This window comes from Perca flavescens, chromosome 14, assembly GCF_004354835.1.
Source record: "Perca flavescens isolate YP-PL-M2 chromosome 14, PFLA_1.0, whole genome shotgun sequence".
NCBI lineage: Eukaryota > Metazoa > Chordata > Actinopteri > Perciformes > Percidae > Perca > Perca flavescens.
The window spans coordinates 32,106,261-32,123,958 of record NC_041344.1 but is presented as its reverse complement, the minus strand read 5'-3'; the positions used below and the strand labels follow the sequence as shown (position 1 = coordinate 32,123,958).

Below are 17,698 nucleotides of genomic sequence, written 5' to 3'. Positions count from 1 at the left end.
TAAAGTCGACATCTCGAGAAAAAACTTGATATTTCAAGAATAAAGTCGGACTTTTGAGAATAGCCTAAACCAAACTACTAGCTTTACCTATAGTGTTCTACAAAATGCATTGTGAAAGCCTATATGAACTTGTGATATTATACTTCCCAATCGGTTTTAATAACAAGGAAATTGTCTCTTTTAGCGCATGAACACATGCTGATAAGTATTAGGACTTTGAAGAGATTGTGCCGAAAATTGCGTCTGTTCAGAAGGAGAAACCACACAAACTTGGAAGATGTGGCCGTATTCCTGCAAACTGAAATACCAGGTAATGGACAGATGCAAGGGTATCGATGGCTACACCTACACGCTATACAGAGAGGATAATGTTGGATCACAAAACACAATAAGACAATTGATCAAATAGTTTGATCCTGAAGGAGTGGGGCTCAAGCAAGCGTGGCCCTCCGAGGATGTAACCATCTATAATCCTGCCTGTAATGTTGCCGACATGGCAGCTGGCATAGCGGACAGTCGCTCTAATGTGATTAAGTGATAAAGGAGTTGAATCTGTTCTCATCATTACAACTTTAATCTCAACATTTCAACATTATTCTCAAAATGGCATTTTGACTTTATTCTCGTCATGTTGACTTAATTCTCGAAATGCAAAATAAAAATCTTCCTCATTTTTTTTCCCCTTGATGTGGCCCTAATGCGCCGTCGTACCATTTAAATACAGGGCACTATTACTGAAAGTAATAAAACAATGACTGCATAATATGGAGTCGGAACAACTTTTGGTCGCTGCGTTTCTTTAAGCTCATCTCGTTAACTGCAGTATTCTTCCTTAAAGGTGGTATCAGCAGGAACTAGTCTCCATCCAGGAATCGTGGATGTTAGAAACCATAAAACTTTTATGTAGGCAGCCGTGCATGATTTACAGGACTTCACTCTAAGGATTTTAAGATTCAGGTCATGAAATCTCTGACTCCAGCTGATGTTACGGAGCATTAAAGTCTTATATCTGCAGATTAAGCTCCTCTCACTCTTTCTAAATCCAGATTGAAGACAGAAGGTGGTGTGGTATTTGTGTTCAGACTGCCTGGAAAAAAAAGCCTTTAGTGAATATATGTTTTCATTCTTTTAAAGCTATAGTGCGTGACTACAATATTTATATTGATAAACGTCCGTCCCATTCAAGCCATTGCTAAATGAGTTGATATAAAGCTAATGAAGCCTATCCGCTCCACACAATTCTCTTTGCATTTCTCAGTATGGCTGTGTTTACAAAATGGTGTAGTCTGGCGACTTTTGTGCGCAGCAGCTGGAGTGATTTAGTGCGTTTTACTTCACCGCTGACGCAGATTTTCCAACCGGCGCGTTTTTGCTGCGTTCCGGTTTTGTTCCGTCCTCCGGCACGCGCCGTACCACACCGGGAGCGTCTCAGAAGCGGAGCGTCTTGCTGCCAGACTCGCAGATTATATGGTCTCTACAAGTACTTTACAGAACAATCACGTGTTTATTAAGCTAGTATCTACCTTCCACTTCAAGCACTCCTGCAGTTAAACTCCATGTCTTCTCTTTTCTGGTGTTGTCCTTATAAAAAGGATTATTAGGGTTGGGTACTGAATTTGATACTTTTTAGGCAGTATCGAAAAATGCCTCGTCATTCAAAACCAAATTCCAATACCTAAGGAGTAAATCTCATCAGCGTCATTGAGCCAATCAGCATGCAGCATGCTTCTACCAAGCTCTAATAATGGTGCTGATTGGCTGTCTAACGTTACACGTCATAGAGACACACAGGACAATTTTTTCCTTTTGAATATTTCATATAACTTTCTCTTCCCTTTCAGTCATGGGCTTTGTATATTCACTATCATAATAATATTAATAATATTTGGGCATAAAAAGTGATTTATATTGTAGCTAATCTGATCAGGTTTGCTTGTTCACACACTGTGATACAACAGCTTACAGTAGATGTGCCATCCACACTGACAGCAGCTATCCCTAATGCACACTACTGGCTCTGCTTCTGACACAAAATCACATTTTATAAATTGTCATAATTCTCAGCACAAATCTCTCCTTTTTACAAAGCTTTCTGATCAAGTCAAGTCAGTGTCATTATGGTAGAGCCGAATCATCTGGCATCATTAATTATCCCAGGGCATTTTTCATATAGAGGATTATCCCGGTGCTCCCGATTAGCCAATCCGGGCCTGCCTGTACGTTGTAGTCGGTGTGTGACAATGCGATAAATTACCTTCATTTTTCAAGTAAAAAAAAAAATGCTTACTCACAGTCACATACGTACAATGTAGCCAAATTATATTTCTGAATTTTAACCCATCCTAATTAGAGGGGGGGGGGGGACAAATTGTGGCAATTTGGGTTTTTTCCCCCCAGAAACTACACAGAATATACATGGCAGCCTCTAGATCTGAGACCATACAACAGTTCTATGAAAAAGTATTGTCAGCCATAACAAAGAGCCTCTGATTGGAGGCCCTGTGTGTTAAGTCATTTAAAATGTTTTGAGCGATTCATTTCCCTGAACAAAAAGTGTATTGAAATCTCTACTACAGCTCCAGTAATCCAGGAACAGATGTTCAGATGTGCTTTCTTTGTGTGTTCACAGCCGACCCTCTGGTTGGAAGCATCGCCACACAATACACAACAAACAGACCTGAACACGACAGGATAGCCAAACAGTGGACCAAACGCTACGCCACATAATCAGCAGAGGAGCTGCTGATTGGACGACTTGGGGGATGTGGGGGCATCGACTTTAGGGGGCTGCGCGGCTCCCAGCAGAGGAGGGAGGTGGGATTAGACAGTGGGGCGGGTGGATTTTTATCTCAGAATTGAAGTCTTAACTCCTGACCATTTTTGTTGTTTATTGTATTTTTTTAAGTTATCTCCGGCCCAATAACTATAACCCGAATCTGGCAATAATGCATTCAGTGTTTTCTCTTTTGAATTTTTAGCTTGTGCTTGAAGATGGACATATAATACTAATCTGCTAGATGAAATGTGTCACAGCATGATTCCCGGTCAATTACGTCAGTGTAAATTCTCTCACATGTATTAAGTTCCAGTTGGTGTTTGCTTGCCCCTCCAATCTCCTGGTCTTTGCAGAGGTCTTTCACCCATGTAGACATGTTTAGATATGGATGGATATTGGTTGTGATTTGTGTTCTTTCATGATAAAAAGCTGTTCTGTTTCTCCCTTAAGAATTAAAACATGACCAACTGAAGCATCGAACTTTTTTGTTTTTCTTCAGGAAATAACACTCAAAATAAAAAAAACATCAGGATGAAATATGAAGAAGCTACACTTTATTCAGTGCATCTTAAGACAGTTATAGAGCAGAGAATAATTTAGAGTTTGCAGGATTTTAGTCTGTTCTACTAGCAGCACATTAAATGTTATTACTATGAGACATTAAGGACACAGCGCAGGCCATCCTTTACATTTTCAACAGACAAGGAATGTAGCCCATTAAAGTGACAAAAATAAATTAGTTAAAAAAATAAATATTTCCTCTCAGCACTGACATTTCTACTGTTAGACCTACTTACGCTTTAACTAGTAGCCCTATTGGATTATACAGGCTGGACGACACAGGAGTGCAACTAACACCAGACAGTCATTATGAACTCTTACAGCTTCAGTAAAGGCAGCGCCAGGGTTGAAAATCAACTTTTTCATCCACCAGCCAAATGGCTAGTAAATATTAAACTTTTACCAGCCATTCAATGGACTACCATTGGGTTTTTTTGGCTGGTGAGTGAAGCAAATCTACTGACCAATTGCATATTTTCCCAGCATTTGGCTGGTAAATGGTGCTTGTTTTGAACCCTGTGCGTGGCCAAGACTATTTTTGCTGCCAGTCCATATGTAATATATGAGATGGACTGGAGGAAGACCAGCCGAGTCCTGCCAATGGACAAGTATTCATGATGCATTCACATCAGGTGGGAAATAGTCTATATCCACTACGTTCCACTTCCGCGATTGTTCAGGTGTTGCGGGAAATTCTGCCAGATGTCCGTCCCCTTCCTCTTCCTTTGTGTTGGTGTTCTAACCTCCGGTGGATTTGTGAGGACTATGGTTAACTGCTTCTCAGATCTCTGCAGGTTAAATCCAGACAGCTAGCTAGACTATCTATCCAATCGGAGTTGCACGACTAAAACTACTTTTTAAACGTACACACATTCCACCAAATCAAGTTCCTTCCCGAGGCTATTTAGCAGAGGCACTGTGGCTCCATCTGGCGCACAGCCCAAGACGATTGTGATTGATTTAAAGAAATACCAATAAACCAGAGCACATTTTTCTCCCATCCCGGAATGCTGTGTGGACTGTGCTGAGGAGGAAGGTCTGACGATGCGAGAATGGTAGCAAATAACATTTCTTGTGTGGAAATACTGTTTGACTGCAGCATTTATGAGCTACTTGAGAAGAGTGTGGTGCCACAGCTTTGAGGACAGTTTCCGATTTCTCAAGTCTATGACTATGTACAACAAGCCCACGTGTACGTTGAAAGAGGGACAGGTTGCTGGAATCATCCATACTGGTCATGAGGACATCCCTTCCTAGGGCAAATCCAATGTAAGACATGCGGGTAGGCCTAGGCGATGTGGAGAAAAATCAAATATATTTTTGATACTGCGACAGATATTTTAGATAAATAATGTGGAAATATTGATGAAGTGGATAAAGACAAATAGAGTATCAAAAAAATGCTTTGTCAATCAGTACCAAATTGTAATGCATAAGGAGTAAATCACATCAGCACCAGTAAGCTAATAAGCATGCAGAATGCTTGTACCAAGATATAATAATGCTGCTGATTGGCTGTCTAATGTTACATGTCAAGGAGGCAGGCAGGAAAATAAGCTCACCTGAGTGTTCTTGTATTCTGAGAGGCTTGACTACAGTGGGCGTCACATAGTTGTAAAGGAGCGTAAGGTAAAATGTAGTGATTATTTTTGTTGAAATGGATTTTTTTTTTTTTTTTTTTTATTGGTATTGAAAAAAAAGTAGCGTTCAGAAACTGTTATCGAATTCCAGGTATCGGTACCGGTAAACTTTTGAACGATACTCAGCCCTACAGCTACAACAGTCTGGTAAGTTCAGAAAATGACATCACTTTACTGTAATGCAGCCTTTAAAACCAGGAAAAGACAACATCTATGACATATTAGGAGATCTAAAATCTAACAAGATAGCCAGTCTCATATCAGGATTTAATATCAATATATTGCCCAGCCCTAAATAGGGGTAAAAATCCAGTTATTTGAAGCAAAATTGCATTCATAGAATATCAGGCTTCAGCAGTCTGCATTCAACAAAAGAAGTGGACTGTGGATTTTGTCCACTTTCATTGTATTAGCACTAGATTGGGATCTCTTGGGAAGGAGAGGAGGAAGGATTACAGCGACTGATGACTCAATGTACATATGGGCATAATGTTTTAACGTAAGATGGACTAAAATGTATCCTTCAAAAGTGTAAACCCACAATATCTGTTATGGGTTGTGTCAAATCTTTGGTACTAAAGTGCTAAGGTTTTTTGAAAATAAAACAGATTGACTCCACACTGTACAGAAAAGAGGTGTCCCAGATGTGGATTTGGTTTGTGGTTGACGCCTATGTTTGGTTTGCGGGGAAAGTAATGAAATATGTCCTGCATCCACGTTGGATTAGTAAACACATTGGGACATATGCTCAGTTGCTTTCTTTCTGTAAGGGAGATGGAGAAGATCAGTATCATGTCTGTGTGTTAAAGTGCTGCAGTCAGAATGGGGTTAGCCTAGCTTAGCATAAAGACTGAAAGCAGAGAAACAGCTGGCCCGGCTCTGTCCCAAAAAAAATTAACCACAAGTCTAAAGCTCACTGATTAACACATTGGGTCTAATTTGTTGAACCAAACATAAACAGAAATGTAAAAATGACAATTTGTGATGTAAGCGGAAGTTACATGTTTGAACTATTTTTTTTTTTTTTTTTTGGGGGGTGGGGGGGGCATTTCCGACTTTATTCGATAGGAAAGCTGAGATATGAAAGGGGAGCGAGAGAGAGGGGGGGGGGAAGACATGCATTGAAGCCGTCACGGGTCGGACTCAAACCCTGGACCTTCTGCGTCGAGGAATAAACCTGTGCATATGTGCGCCTGCTCTACCAACCGAGCCAACCGGCCACAGAACTATTTCTTGATTAACAACAGTTTATCCATCTGCCCAGCACTTCTGTGCGGCTATAGCACAGGTTGCCAAGATAACAGTTGGTGTCTCGGGTTTATGTTCTGTAAAGGCACCATGGTACCAAACGACCAGACTTTGGGGAGCTGCAAACAGTCCCTGCTGTGGGTACGCGATCTGTGCTAGTTACACTACGTTACTCACTTACCCCACCACCACTCATCTTTATTAAGTCTGGGCTCAATGACCATATCTGGCAACCCGCACTACAGCTGGACACACTGTACTGAGGGGCTGAGCGGATGGATAACCTGTTGTTTGTCAAGAAGTAGTTCCAGCACATCACTACCCCCTCACATAAAAAAAAAAGATTTTACATTTCTGTTTGTGTACAGATTAAGCAAACAAGATATAACCTATTGATAATGAGAGGTGTTGATAGGCAGAGTTTTAGAACTTTGATAGTACCAGGCTAGCCGTTTCCCCACTGCTTTCAATCTTTATGCTCAGCTAGGCTCTCCATGTTCATGTATTTTAGACACCTGAAAGAAAGGACCACCTAATAAAAATCATTATCAGTTTAAGTGAGCGCTACATTTAGAATATTCTCACTGCTTTACCTTGCTGTCAGACGGCCCTTTACGACGGGGAAGTGAAGTTGTCATTGCTGCTCTCTTCAAAGCCACCAGACTCCTTTGACATTTTACCTCGCATAACACAGGAGCCGCTGCTCTACCTCTAAAAACGGGTAAGGAACTTACAGAATTAACAAACAAATTAAGTGACCAGCAACTCCAGTGTTCTGCGAGGTAAAATGACCAATTCTGTTAAAGGAGTCTGGTGGCTTTGTAGAGAGCTGAACATAAAGGCTCCACAGGTAAAGCCTTGAAAATACTGAATTAAATGATTTGTTTTTAGGTGGGCCTTTTAAATAAATAAAAAAATACATTTAGCTGCTGCCCTCCTCCCCAGCTAGTACACTGACTATGGAGAAGTAACTCATACAACCCCATTTTAAAAGATCCAAACTATCGATACAGACATGAGTTTGATATCAACCGTTTCGTCTAACGCTGAGAAAGAAAATAAATAAGCATATTTTCTCAAAAGGTTGAACTCCTCTACCTAAAATTATGTTATTTATTATGTAATTGTATTCATTTAGAATGGCTTTTAATACATAGTAGCGCTGTGACATTTGTCCCTTTCTTCCTCCTGTTTTTATGCAACCTTTTCAGATTGCACTGTATTCTATGTATTATATTCTTTTTATCGTAGGTTATGTTGTTTTATTCCTTGTTGTAAAGCACTTTGCATACCTGTTGGATGCTGTAAACCGCTAGAAAGAAATAAAGGTTGATTGATTGATTGATTGATGTTAAAACTGCATATATAACTGAATTAATGTGTGTAAAATGGTCAAATCTACACAGAAGCAACCCAAAGTCTTGCTGCTAACCCAAAGGCCGGCCCGTGTTGTCCGACTCGTTATTCCGGTATGAGGCGAATGCAGCCGAGTGAAAGGAGCGGGGGGGGGGCGGCGCCTGGAATGGTCAGAGCTTCAGATGTCGTTGGACGGCGTGCCTTTGCTCTTGCGTCCGGGCAGAGGGAAGGCCGACTTGCTCTGGGGCTGCGTGAGGCGGCTGGTCAGCTGGGTGAAGGGCTCGATGAGCGAGTTGCGCTCGGCGACGCTCACCTCCCACAGCTTCACCTTCTCGCCCCGCGCCCACTGCTGCGCCGCCTCCTGCTCCACCTGCCGACGCTCCCGCAGGTCCGTCTTATTCCCCAGCACGATCACCGTCACCTGACAAACAGGGCTCCTTTAGTTTACTTTCAACATGTTTAAAAAAGAAACTAAAAATGAAAGATAAGCTCCTAAGAAGCTTTGTGCCGGGGAGAGACGTGTATGATGGGCTTATGGTGATGTCATTTATTCATATGGTTAATTGGTTTATTGTCTATTTTGTCACGGTGTTGTTGAATGAGCTGGAATATTGAAGTTACTGTGTCATCTTTTCATGATTTTTTTCAGGGTGCGTTCATGTTGCGAGCTGTATGTTTTGTGTGTTTAAACATTTTAATTTTAATTGTTAATCACAAAAAAAAAAAAAGCTAAATAAGGTTGGTACATGCAAAGGCAGTTGACCCATATCAATAAAAGCTAATTTTACTTTCTCAAAAATGTAACCTTAGCCTTCTCATATCTTTATTTAGTGTTTCAGTTGTTCACACCTTTCACTACCTACACCGTGATGTGTTCAGGTAACAGAACAATGTACAGCTGCACAACATGGGCCCCGCCTGAAACTAAACTGAAACTACAGAAAGGGTTGTTGGTTAGAATGGATATTTCAAATATCATAAATTATGTTCTATACGGTGTGGATGTTTGCCAATATATAAAAAAGGCAGCAATGCATTTTGGGACGGAGTTGATATTCTCTGCACAGAGGAGACAGAGAACAGCACATATTATATGTAGGCATGGGCCGGATGCTGGATTCAAGGTATGCCGGGGTTTCAAAAAAGCCACGGTTTCAAAACCACAAAAACAATTTCGTCATACTGATCCTGCATTTTTTTTAATTTTTTTTTTTTATGAGTCACGGACAGAAAGTGCAGTTTAGAAACCCCTCTCCCTTAGCCTGATCGGAGTCTGATGCTGCTCCACTAGGCTGTGATTATGGGGCGTGTTTCAACCGAACCAGGAAAGAAAATGCCTCTGCACTCAACTGGATAGACCTACAACCAATCAGAGCAACGGATAGACCCACAACCAATCAGAGAAACGGATAGACCTACAACCAATCAGAGCAACGGATAGACCTAAAACCAATCAGAGCAATGGATTATGTGACGTGTGTCGTAAGAAAGACGGCAAAAACATCTTTCCGATCGACAAATGCCTCGATCGCGGTTCTCTGTTCCTCTTTTAAAATGAACGCGCTGTCGATATCTTCTAGAACAGACGCCATGGCCGAATCTACAAATCTCAATTCTCCAGCGGCAGCCGTCTTTGTTGTAAACAAATTCAACCCAAGGTGACGTGACGTGGTTGATTACGTTACTGTTGATCATCCATATAATCATCGTATAAAGCCCGCCCTGACAATCTGATTGGTCCAAACAGCTCTGGTTTGAGCATAGTTGCTCCACAACGGATCAAGTCCAGACCCAACTTCCCGACCTCAAATGTGGTGGGGGGGGGGCCTAAGTTTGGCTGGCATCCAGGCTACTTCTCCCTGCCAGTGTGCTTCAAAATAAAATACAGTGTCAAAAACAAAGATTTGTACCCTGTTTCAAAATAATACATTCAAAGCTGTAATGGCAATACCGTGAAAGCGTGAGATTTTTGCTGAAGGTTATCATACCGTCACAATCTCATACCGGCCCATGCCTAATTATATGACTGCTGGTTAAAGCATACTTTGTCCCAGCCACACCTCTTTCTTATCTCTGGACTTGTCTATTTCCTTCTTCAGGACGTCCACCTTCTTGAAAGACTCCAAGCTGTCGACGCTGTAGACGAGCACAAAGCCGTCCGCCACCGAGTAGTAGTGTTTGGGGAGGTCCTGTCCATCGTGGAGGCCTTTGGTGTCATAAAGCCTCAGCTGTTCCTTCACACCGCGGTCCGTTTCCACGGAGGCCACGTACACATCCTCCTGGGTCTCACTGGACTCAGAGCCTGGAAAATACACAACACCTTCAGAAAACCAGGGACGGTACACTTCCATCGGCAGGGTTCAACGTTCAAAATTCTACTGGCTCAAAGCCAACTTTCACCAAAGAAAAAATAAAAAACACTATAAAAAAAACATTTGAAACTTCAATAGCGTTGACAAAAAAAAACGCCAAAAAGCGTGAAAACTAAATGTCAGAAAAAGCTAAAAGCATCATAAAGCATAAATATATAAACAGTCAAAGGCATCAAGCACCAACGCAATTCTTGATTGGCCAACGGCACATTTCAATCAAATCATTCAACATGCGTTCTCCGACGGGGGCAAGGGAACAATAAGGTCATTTATGATACCATGATGCCCAGCTGGGTTGTTAGATTTACTTGCCATGGGGCAAACCTTATTGTTGAAACCTGATTGTTTATTTTTAGGACAAGGTAAACCATTTGGGCTGGGAAAATATGCTTTCTTCCTGATTCGATTTTTTCACGATACATGGGTGCCGATTCGATTTGTATTCCGATTTTCATTTATTGTGATTCTAGAAGTATTGCGTTTTGATAGTATTGAGTATTGCGATTTACTTTTCCTTCTTTAACAAAAACCAAAGTTGAATAACATACTTCTAGAGACAGTATATCCTGAGACATTTCTAAAAACGGATAGTTTTCTAAGAAGAATGACATCACATGTCAGTCAGTCAGTCTGACATTTATTTACTTTGTAAAGAAGAACATAACATAGACCTTCTGCATTTTCTGCTTTCAGTCTGTTTTGCTGGAAATGGATATGATGTAGTCTCCATCAGCGGTACCATATAAACACAACATATTTAGGTGAATCATTGATTGATAAATAAATAAATAAATAAATAAATAAATAAATATATAGAGAGAGAGAGAGAGAGAGAGAGAGAGAGAGAGAGAGAGAGAGAGATTCTAGGGAAAACAATCGATTTTAATAATCGTAGCAAAAGTTTCAGTCGTCAACCACATCAAGGTGATCTAAATTAGAGCCACAAAATGCCCCATACATATAACCCATATTAATCCACGCTTGACCGGTCTGTATAATCAATCAATCAAAACATTCATATTGATCCCTGAGAGGAAATTTCAGTTCATTACATATGCTCCATTTGAGTAGAAATATATGGAGAAAGTATAAGGACAAATAGAAATAAGAATTAAACATAGGAGTAAGAAACATGTATGTTGTTACAACCCAGCACGTAAGGGAAAAGGGAAGGCGTTTTCGGTAAAGTTCTTTATTGGTGAGAGAGTTTAGGTGATTTAACTAAATCGGGTACACAAACTACAAAAGGAAAACGGGCCTGTGGGTGCTGCCTAAAACAGCGGACTCTTTGAAATAAGAGCAAAATGACACAACCAAACATAGAAACAAAAAATCCCTAATCCAGTGTTTCCTCCAGTGTATTGCAAGCCTGGTGGCCCACCGGGCCTAAGTTACCCCCGACCAGGCCTAAGCCACTGGTGGAAAAATGTGAATGTATTTTTAAGACGTTTTTTAAAACTAGTCACAGCGGGGTGGCTCGGTTGGAAACTAAAGCGTAGTCATATTTCCAAATCTCCAGTTAGCTTTTATCACTGACTTAATGTAGGGCCCTATGAAATCTGTCTGATAGCTTTTTTTAAATTCTCAATTTCCCGATTTCATCCATGATTCTGTTATCACAGACAGAAACTATTGAGCTTTACGTACATTAATGCTGCCATCAGTTAACCGGGCTCTCGTCAAACCGGGCTAAACTATTTTTCTGGGGGAAACCTTGTAATCAGACCAACGTTAAAACCAATACAAGTAAAGCAGCAGCCCTAAACCTAGTGCAACTAACACAAAATACCTACAAGTGTGACAGTTGTTAGCAGTTTTTACAACTAAAGCCTGGCCCAGTCTCCCAGGTAGGTCTCACCACAAAGTACCTCAATCTCAGCACACAAGTACTTGAATTAAAAAATGAATGAATGAACATTAAAAATGAATAAAATGTATAGCATCAACATAAGATGTATTAGGTAAAAAATATATATAACATGTTAAAAAAATATGAATACTATAATATATGAAACAGTGTAAACAATTACACAAATAAAAATAAAGTTATTTTTCTCATGACTCATGTCGTTCTCAGTGCAATACTTACCTACAGAGTGATTTCCGTACAATAACTGTTCCAGTATGGCAGTTTTTCCAACAGCTGCCTGGCCACACACCACAACTTTACAGCCTTTTCCCATTTCGAGCCTAAAATGTATGAACACAAAACGCCATATTATTTGTATTGTCTCATATGGCATATGTCAGACGTGCTAAAATAACATTATCATCTACAAGAGCTCCTCTAGAACCGCCCAAAACATCTGTGATTCTATCCTGAGCGTTGGCTCGCTATGACAGCGTTTTGTTGTTTAGCCTAGCTAGCTAACAGACTAGACGGAGCAACTCATACTACGCCATGTAAACACACCAGGAAACGAGCCAGCTGCGAGCCACACTCTGTTCATTAACGTTACTGGTACATTCTGCTAAAGCTTCTTACTTGAATCAGGACGATAACTAGCCTCTATCAAGTCTTTAAAAGTAGCATCACAACCAGTACATCCATTCTGCTCTGCTAGCGATAAGATTTATTGTGTCAGTACGCATGCGTGGCTGAGTTAATACAAACCCCTATGATTCAGAGTCAAACTATGTTCACACCACAAAAAAATAAAATAAGTAATTATTATTATTATTGATAATAATAATAACAATAATAATAATAATAATAATAATAATGGTCATAATTATCACCATAACAATACCACTAGTACTACTACTACTACTACTACTACTAATAATAATAATAATAATAATAACGTAACTGCATAAATTGTGTATTATATAAATGTATTGGCTGGATAGTTGTTCACGTGCTTACACTGATCCACTGTTGTCATATTGTGTAAACTATACTATCACAATTACAATTACAGAAATCAACAATAATAGTAAGAGTCAACATAATTACAAATATGCACAGTGCATGTAAATATTATGTCGTAAATCTAATATTATTACACAATAAATTATATAGCATAAGATTATCAAAAATTGTCTTCATACGTTGATTATTATTATTATTATTATTATTATTATTATTATAATAATTTGAGATATATATATATATATATATATATATATATATATATATATATATATATATATATATATATATATATATATATATATAGTTTGGATTAAAACTCAATATACACACCAAATGCCTGTGTCTTTTGTCTAGACTCTACTGTGATTACCCCGTAGAGTGTATATAAAACTGGGTGATTACATTATGTTGTAAAATTACTTTTGAATTGAAAATTAATTTTAAAATAGAGCACGTGTTTGATTCTCGCAAAAGTAGAAAAAAATGAAGAAACAAACGAAGACTACATTACCCATGAGCACAACAGAGAAAATGCGTCACAGTCGTTTTCATAAAGCATGCTGGGTACGTACCCTCTCTCTTTCCGGCTGGTACGCCATCATGTAAGCGAGTTTTTCTGTACATTTCTACACAACGTAATCCATTAAAATCATTATGAATATGCTTTCATCGGTCTGTTTGCCTTAGGACATAGTTTAGCGAATTAATAACGATCCCATACGCCTTGATTAGTTTTTGAGAAACATTGTTAGAAACACTTATTATTGCCCTGTTTTAATGGTGCTGAGATGCAGTCGGATCTAGTAGCCATTGTCACAGCCGGCCGCAGTAGTAAAGCTAATGTGTTGGTACCGTGCTGTATAGTAATTTGTGTAATGAAGTTAGTAGAGTCTATTCTTTTTTAACCCATTTAAAAACGACCTATGCAATTTGTTATTTCTGGGGTAACGTTAATGCTAGCAACATTCTGGTGAAGCCAGATTGAGATGCTCCGCGGCCAACATTAGCATGCTAACGTTAGCTGTATTTCTAACAAGCATGGACTTAGGTACTATTACCACTTGTACATTTTTACCGTCTGCTTTAACATGTAGACACCTGGGTCGTCTTAATGTGTATTAACGCCGCTTTAGAGGTTATGGAGACAATGGGAAATCATGGCTGTCTGGAAACTGTTAACGTTAGAATGGTCTCACTATATAAATATATGGAGTCCTCAGTGGTCTTGAACCATGTTCTATTAAGTCTTGAGAGTCACAGGTTTGAAATTGACTTATCTAAAAGACAGCTCATTCACTTTTTAACCTGAAAAAAGTAGCAGCTAGCCAAATTATTGGCTCGCCGGCTCTCACATTGCACATGATTGCGACAGTCTGATTTGATTTTTATGAATGTTGCTCAGCTTGACAGTTTCATGTTGTTATAGGGTATACGTGCAGTTTAGTGTCCCAAATTCCCCATATAATGTCCTTAATTATGAACCTACTAAACTACCTGTGCTACCCCAAACCCTAACCTGTCTCAAATAAGACCCTCATCATTGGGGACACTCGGTTTTTGGAAAATAATTTGGAACACTAAACTGCATGTAAGCCTATTATAGCTTGAACTGCAGATGCTGGCTGCATGTTATCCAATATAAATCCTGTTTTGTGGAGTCCTTATATACGTCATGTTTTAAAACAAGCTATGAGTTAATACCAAATGTTTAACTTGCACACTGATGTTTTTTCTTCTTCAGATAAGTCAAAATGGGAGCATATAAGTATATGCAGGAGTTGTGGCGCAAGAAGCAGTCCGATGTGATGCGCTTCCTGCTCCGTGTCCGCTGCTGGCAATACCGTCAGCTGTCCAACCTCCACCGTGCTCCTAGACCCACCAGACCTGACAAGGCCCGTAGACTGGGCTACAAGGCCAAGCAGGGTGAGTGCTGAGCCCAGAGTTTGTGCTCCTGCACACGTGTGATCGGTCATCATCTTTGCCTTTTTTGCTAATCATGCCTTTTTGTTTTATTCAAACAGGTTACGTTGTGTACCGCGTCCGCGTGCGCCGTGGAGGCCGTAAACGCCCCGTGCCCAAGGGTGCTACCTATGGCAAGCCAGTCCACCATGGCGTCAACCAGATCAAGTTTGCCCGCAGTTTGCAGTCAACTGCTGAGGTATGTTCATGATTATTAGACTTTGGCTCTAAGGCCAACAGTCAGACACGTTAGTGTACTGTAAGTGTATTTTATTCAGTGGTTAATGCGCTATGTACAGCACTCTGCTCAGTGCAAGCTGTTTTTAAATGTGCTATAAAAATAAATTTTACTTATGTTTTTGCTGGTTTGATGATGCTTCTGATGAGCTTTTAGATGACTGTATGTACTGCACCTGAAATGGATGTATTCATGTGTTACCCATTCTACTGCAAATGCTAACACAATGAATACGATGGGGTACAACATGTTCCCATGCGCCCTGTCAAACTCAGAAAAATACATTGGCTGGCTGAAGTTACAGGATCGCTCTTCTGTGGGTCAGAGCTGATCTGTATAGTACACTCAGTTTTGTAGCAGGCAATGCTTTGTTTGTGATTTTGCATATAGGAAGTGCAGCGCACTTATTTGGATATCATTAGAATATTATTTGAAATAATCCCTTCTGGCTGATTAGACCTCTGCTCAGGGTGAAGGTGGGCCAGCGCTTAGATGGGAATTTATTAAGTCACAAACCTTTCCTACCAATACGAATGATAGACGTGTAATTTGTCCTGCCCTTAAAGGTACAACAAAGCTAACAAGAGACTCAGGAAGATGTCAATTAATTAGTCTAAACACACCCGCACAGTTGTAAGAAGAGGTCTAATCAGCCAGGTTAAATGAAAACACTCTTCATGGTGTTCAGGACCTTTTTAATATATAATGTGACTGACAAACTCACAACTTGCATATGGATCTGATGTTGAAAATTTCACCACAGTTCATACTCAAAAGGAATGGTGTTGACATGTTTTTCAAAGAAACATTTTGACTTGTCACTGTAGGAAAAGCACAGGTGGCTGAAATCCATGTTGTATGAGTTTTAAGGGTACTGTGCACGATGGTACACTGACCAGAATTACTGGCACACTTAATTAAAAATAGGCCTTTGTTAATATTACACTGGTTTAGGATCTATGGTCTCATATCCACATTGTTTATGAACACTGCAGTCTATCTAATGCTTAGCAATAACCCCACTGTACCAGGATGGAACAATGCAGGAAGTTATTGAAGTTGAACAGATGCTAGTTTAGATTTAGTTTTCTGACAGGTTCTTACTCTGTAGGACAGCTGACTGTCTAGCGGAGGTCCACAAACTTAGAAGGAAAAAAGGCTTAAAACGCAACTTGCTAGTACAAAGTTTGCACTAGGTGTAGCGGTGTCCTTGGAAGTAGATGGCGAAAGGGGAGAGTCCGGCTTTATCCCAGCACTGTGCATCTGGTAAACCAGACTGTCACAACTGATGGAAAGTTGTTTCATATTTGCCTAAATGGAACTTGCTGGTGTGAATTGTAATGTATACATATTGTAGAGAATGTTCACTTAATAAGATGGAATTGAAGGTCTCCTACTCCGGTAAACAGGGATTTACTGTTAATTTGGCTTTTTTTGTAATCTCATACCAGCATGGTTGGTAAATGTGCGCATGTTGTCTCCAGTTTACTGTTGGCATCTTTTTATAGGGTTTTGGGGGGTTCAAATCACATTTCTTTCTTGCACTGGGAGCTGCCAAAGCAGAGTTGCTTTTTTAGCTTCAAGTCGGTGCCGTATATTACCCTGTTGGATTGTGTTTTGTTTAATTATAACAGAGTTGATTGTCCAGTCAGAAACATTCACTTTATTTACTTATTTTTTTTCCTAGGAGCGTGCTGGCCGTCACTGCGGAGGCCTGCGAGTGCTGAGCTCCTACTGGGTGGGTGAGGACTCCACCTACAAGTTCTTTGAGGTGATTCTGATCGACACCTTCCACAAGGCCATCAGACGCAACCCAGACACCCAATGGATCACAAAGGCTGTGCACAAGCACAGAGAGATGCGTGGCCTGACATCTGCAGGAAAGAAGAGCCGTGGCCTGGGCAAGGGCCACAAGTTCCACCTGACCATTGGAGGCTCCCGTCGTGCTGCCTGGAAGAGGCGCAACACCATGCAGCTGCACCGCTATCGTTAAAGCCCGTCTGTACATTTAAACGAATAAAATTCCTTTTTATGGTGACAATCCTGTCTGTGGTCTGGTTCATTCAGCTGTTAGAATATTAAACGGAGCTCCACTGGGGGTTTGACAGACCATACAATCAGATCAGTGTGACTAAATCTTATCTTTAATAAGCTTTGGTAAAGGACTAAGTAGTAATGGATGCTATACACATCCCTTCAGGTGATTTCACTGACTGGAGCTCTAGAAGGACTTTGCAGGTACAGACTGAGTACCCTCCCTCACTGTCCTGCTTGTATTTGCCAGGGCAGGACACATTAATTACCTCCAGAATTCTTATTAAAGCTCCACCTGACTAGAGATCTAATCAGTGGAACCACCTGTGTGGGTGTGCACCGTGCAGGGCCTGTACGTACAACCTAGTATTGAATGAATGACAAGGTGCTGTTTCACAGTGTGGTACACAATTCTGTATTCTTCAATTACCTGTGTGCCTTTTATATAACTACTCTTATTCCACGGAGTCTCTGGTACTTGTATATATTTTGATGCTAATACTTTTGCACTTTTACTTGTGTTTTAAATGCAGGACTTAAGTTTTACAATGGTAGTATTAAGTAAAATATCCGAGTACTTCCACAAGTGACTGGCATACAAGCTAATTCATATTCTCTCAAAATATATAAATGTACAGC

At 40.2% G+C, this 17,698-nt stretch overlaps 3 protein-coding genes across 6 annotated transcripts in view; 2 read left to right on the top strand and 1 right to left on the bottom strand.

Annotated features, from left to right (window-relative positions):
- Positions 1 to 3,248, top strand: part of ube2e1 (ubiquitin-conjugating enzyme E2E 1) — a 29,147-nt gene extending 25,899 nt beyond the window's left edge. For all 3 annotated transcript variants that reach the window (XM_028597747.1, XM_028597746.1, XM_028597748.1), the window contains exon 6: positions 2,630 to 3,248. In XM_028597747.1, the coding sequence (XP_028453548.1) occupies positions 2,630 to 2,727 (98 nt within the window). In that variant the 3' untranslated portion in view covers positions 2,728 to 3,248. The remainder of the gene's footprint in view (positions 1 to 2,629) is intronic.
- A 4,479-nt stretch (positions 3,249 to 7,727) lies between these two features.
- Positions 7,728 to 12,525, bottom strand: nkiras1 (NFKB inhibitor interacting Ras-like 1). 2 transcript variants are annotated; one of them, XM_028597577.1, is made up of 4 exons: positions 12,439 to 12,525; positions 12,043 to 12,143; positions 9,642 to 9,883; positions 7,728 to 8,002 (listed from the first exon to the last, which is right to left on the bottom strand). In XM_028597577.1, exons 2-4 carry the CDS (start codon positions 12,134 to 12,136, stop codon positions 7,760 to 7,762), a joined length of 579 nt encoding a protein of 192 aa, XP_028453378.1. In that variant the 5' UTR covers positions 12,137 to 12,143; positions 12,439 to 12,525; the 3' UTR covers positions 7,728 to 7,759. The 2 variants fall into 2 exon arrangements, with proteins under 2 accessions (XP_028453378.1, XP_028453379.1); XM_028597578.1 differs by having other exon boundaries at positions 12,367 to 12,453.
- Positions 12,526 to 14,540: 2,015 nt separating this feature from the next.
- On the top strand, positions 14,541 to 17,066 carry rpl15 (ribosomal protein L15). The gene is made up of 3 exons (XM_028597879.1): positions 14,541 to 14,751; positions 14,850 to 14,986; positions 16,713 to 17,066. The coding sequence occupies exons 1-3, from the start codon at positions 14,580 to 14,582 to the stop codon at positions 17,016 to 17,018; spliced, it is 615 nt and encodes a 204-aa protein (XP_028453680.1). The 5' UTR covers positions 14,541 to 14,579; the 3' UTR covers positions 17,019 to 17,066.
- Positions 17,067 to 17,698: the final 632 nt, after the last annotated feature.

Coding starts and splice junctions, on each gene's coding strand:
- nkiras1 (XM_028597577.1), bottom strand. CDS start 12,136: ATGGGAAAAGGCTGTAAAGTTGTGGTGTGTGGCCAGGCAGCTGTTGGA. Junction 9,884..12,042: donor GTACGGAAATCACTCTGTAG/GTAAGTATTGCA, acceptor TGTATTTTCCAG/GCTCTGAGTCCAGTGAGACC. Junction 8,003..9,641: donor AGTCCAGAGATAAGAAAGAG/GTGTGGCTGGGA, acceptor CCTGTTTGTCAG/GTGACGGTGATCGTGCTGGG.
- rpl15 (XM_028597879.1), top strand. CDS start 14,580: ATGGGAGCATATAAGTATATGCAGGAGTTGTGGCGCAAGAAGCAGTCC. Junction 14,752..14,849: donor GGGCTACAAGGCCAAGCAGG/GTGAGTGCTGAG, acceptor TTATTCAAACAG/GTTACGTTGTGTACCGCGTC. Junction 14,987..16,712: donor GTTTGCAGTCAACTGCTGAG/GTATGTTCATGA, acceptor TTTTTTTCCTAG/GAGCGTGCTGGCCGTCACTG.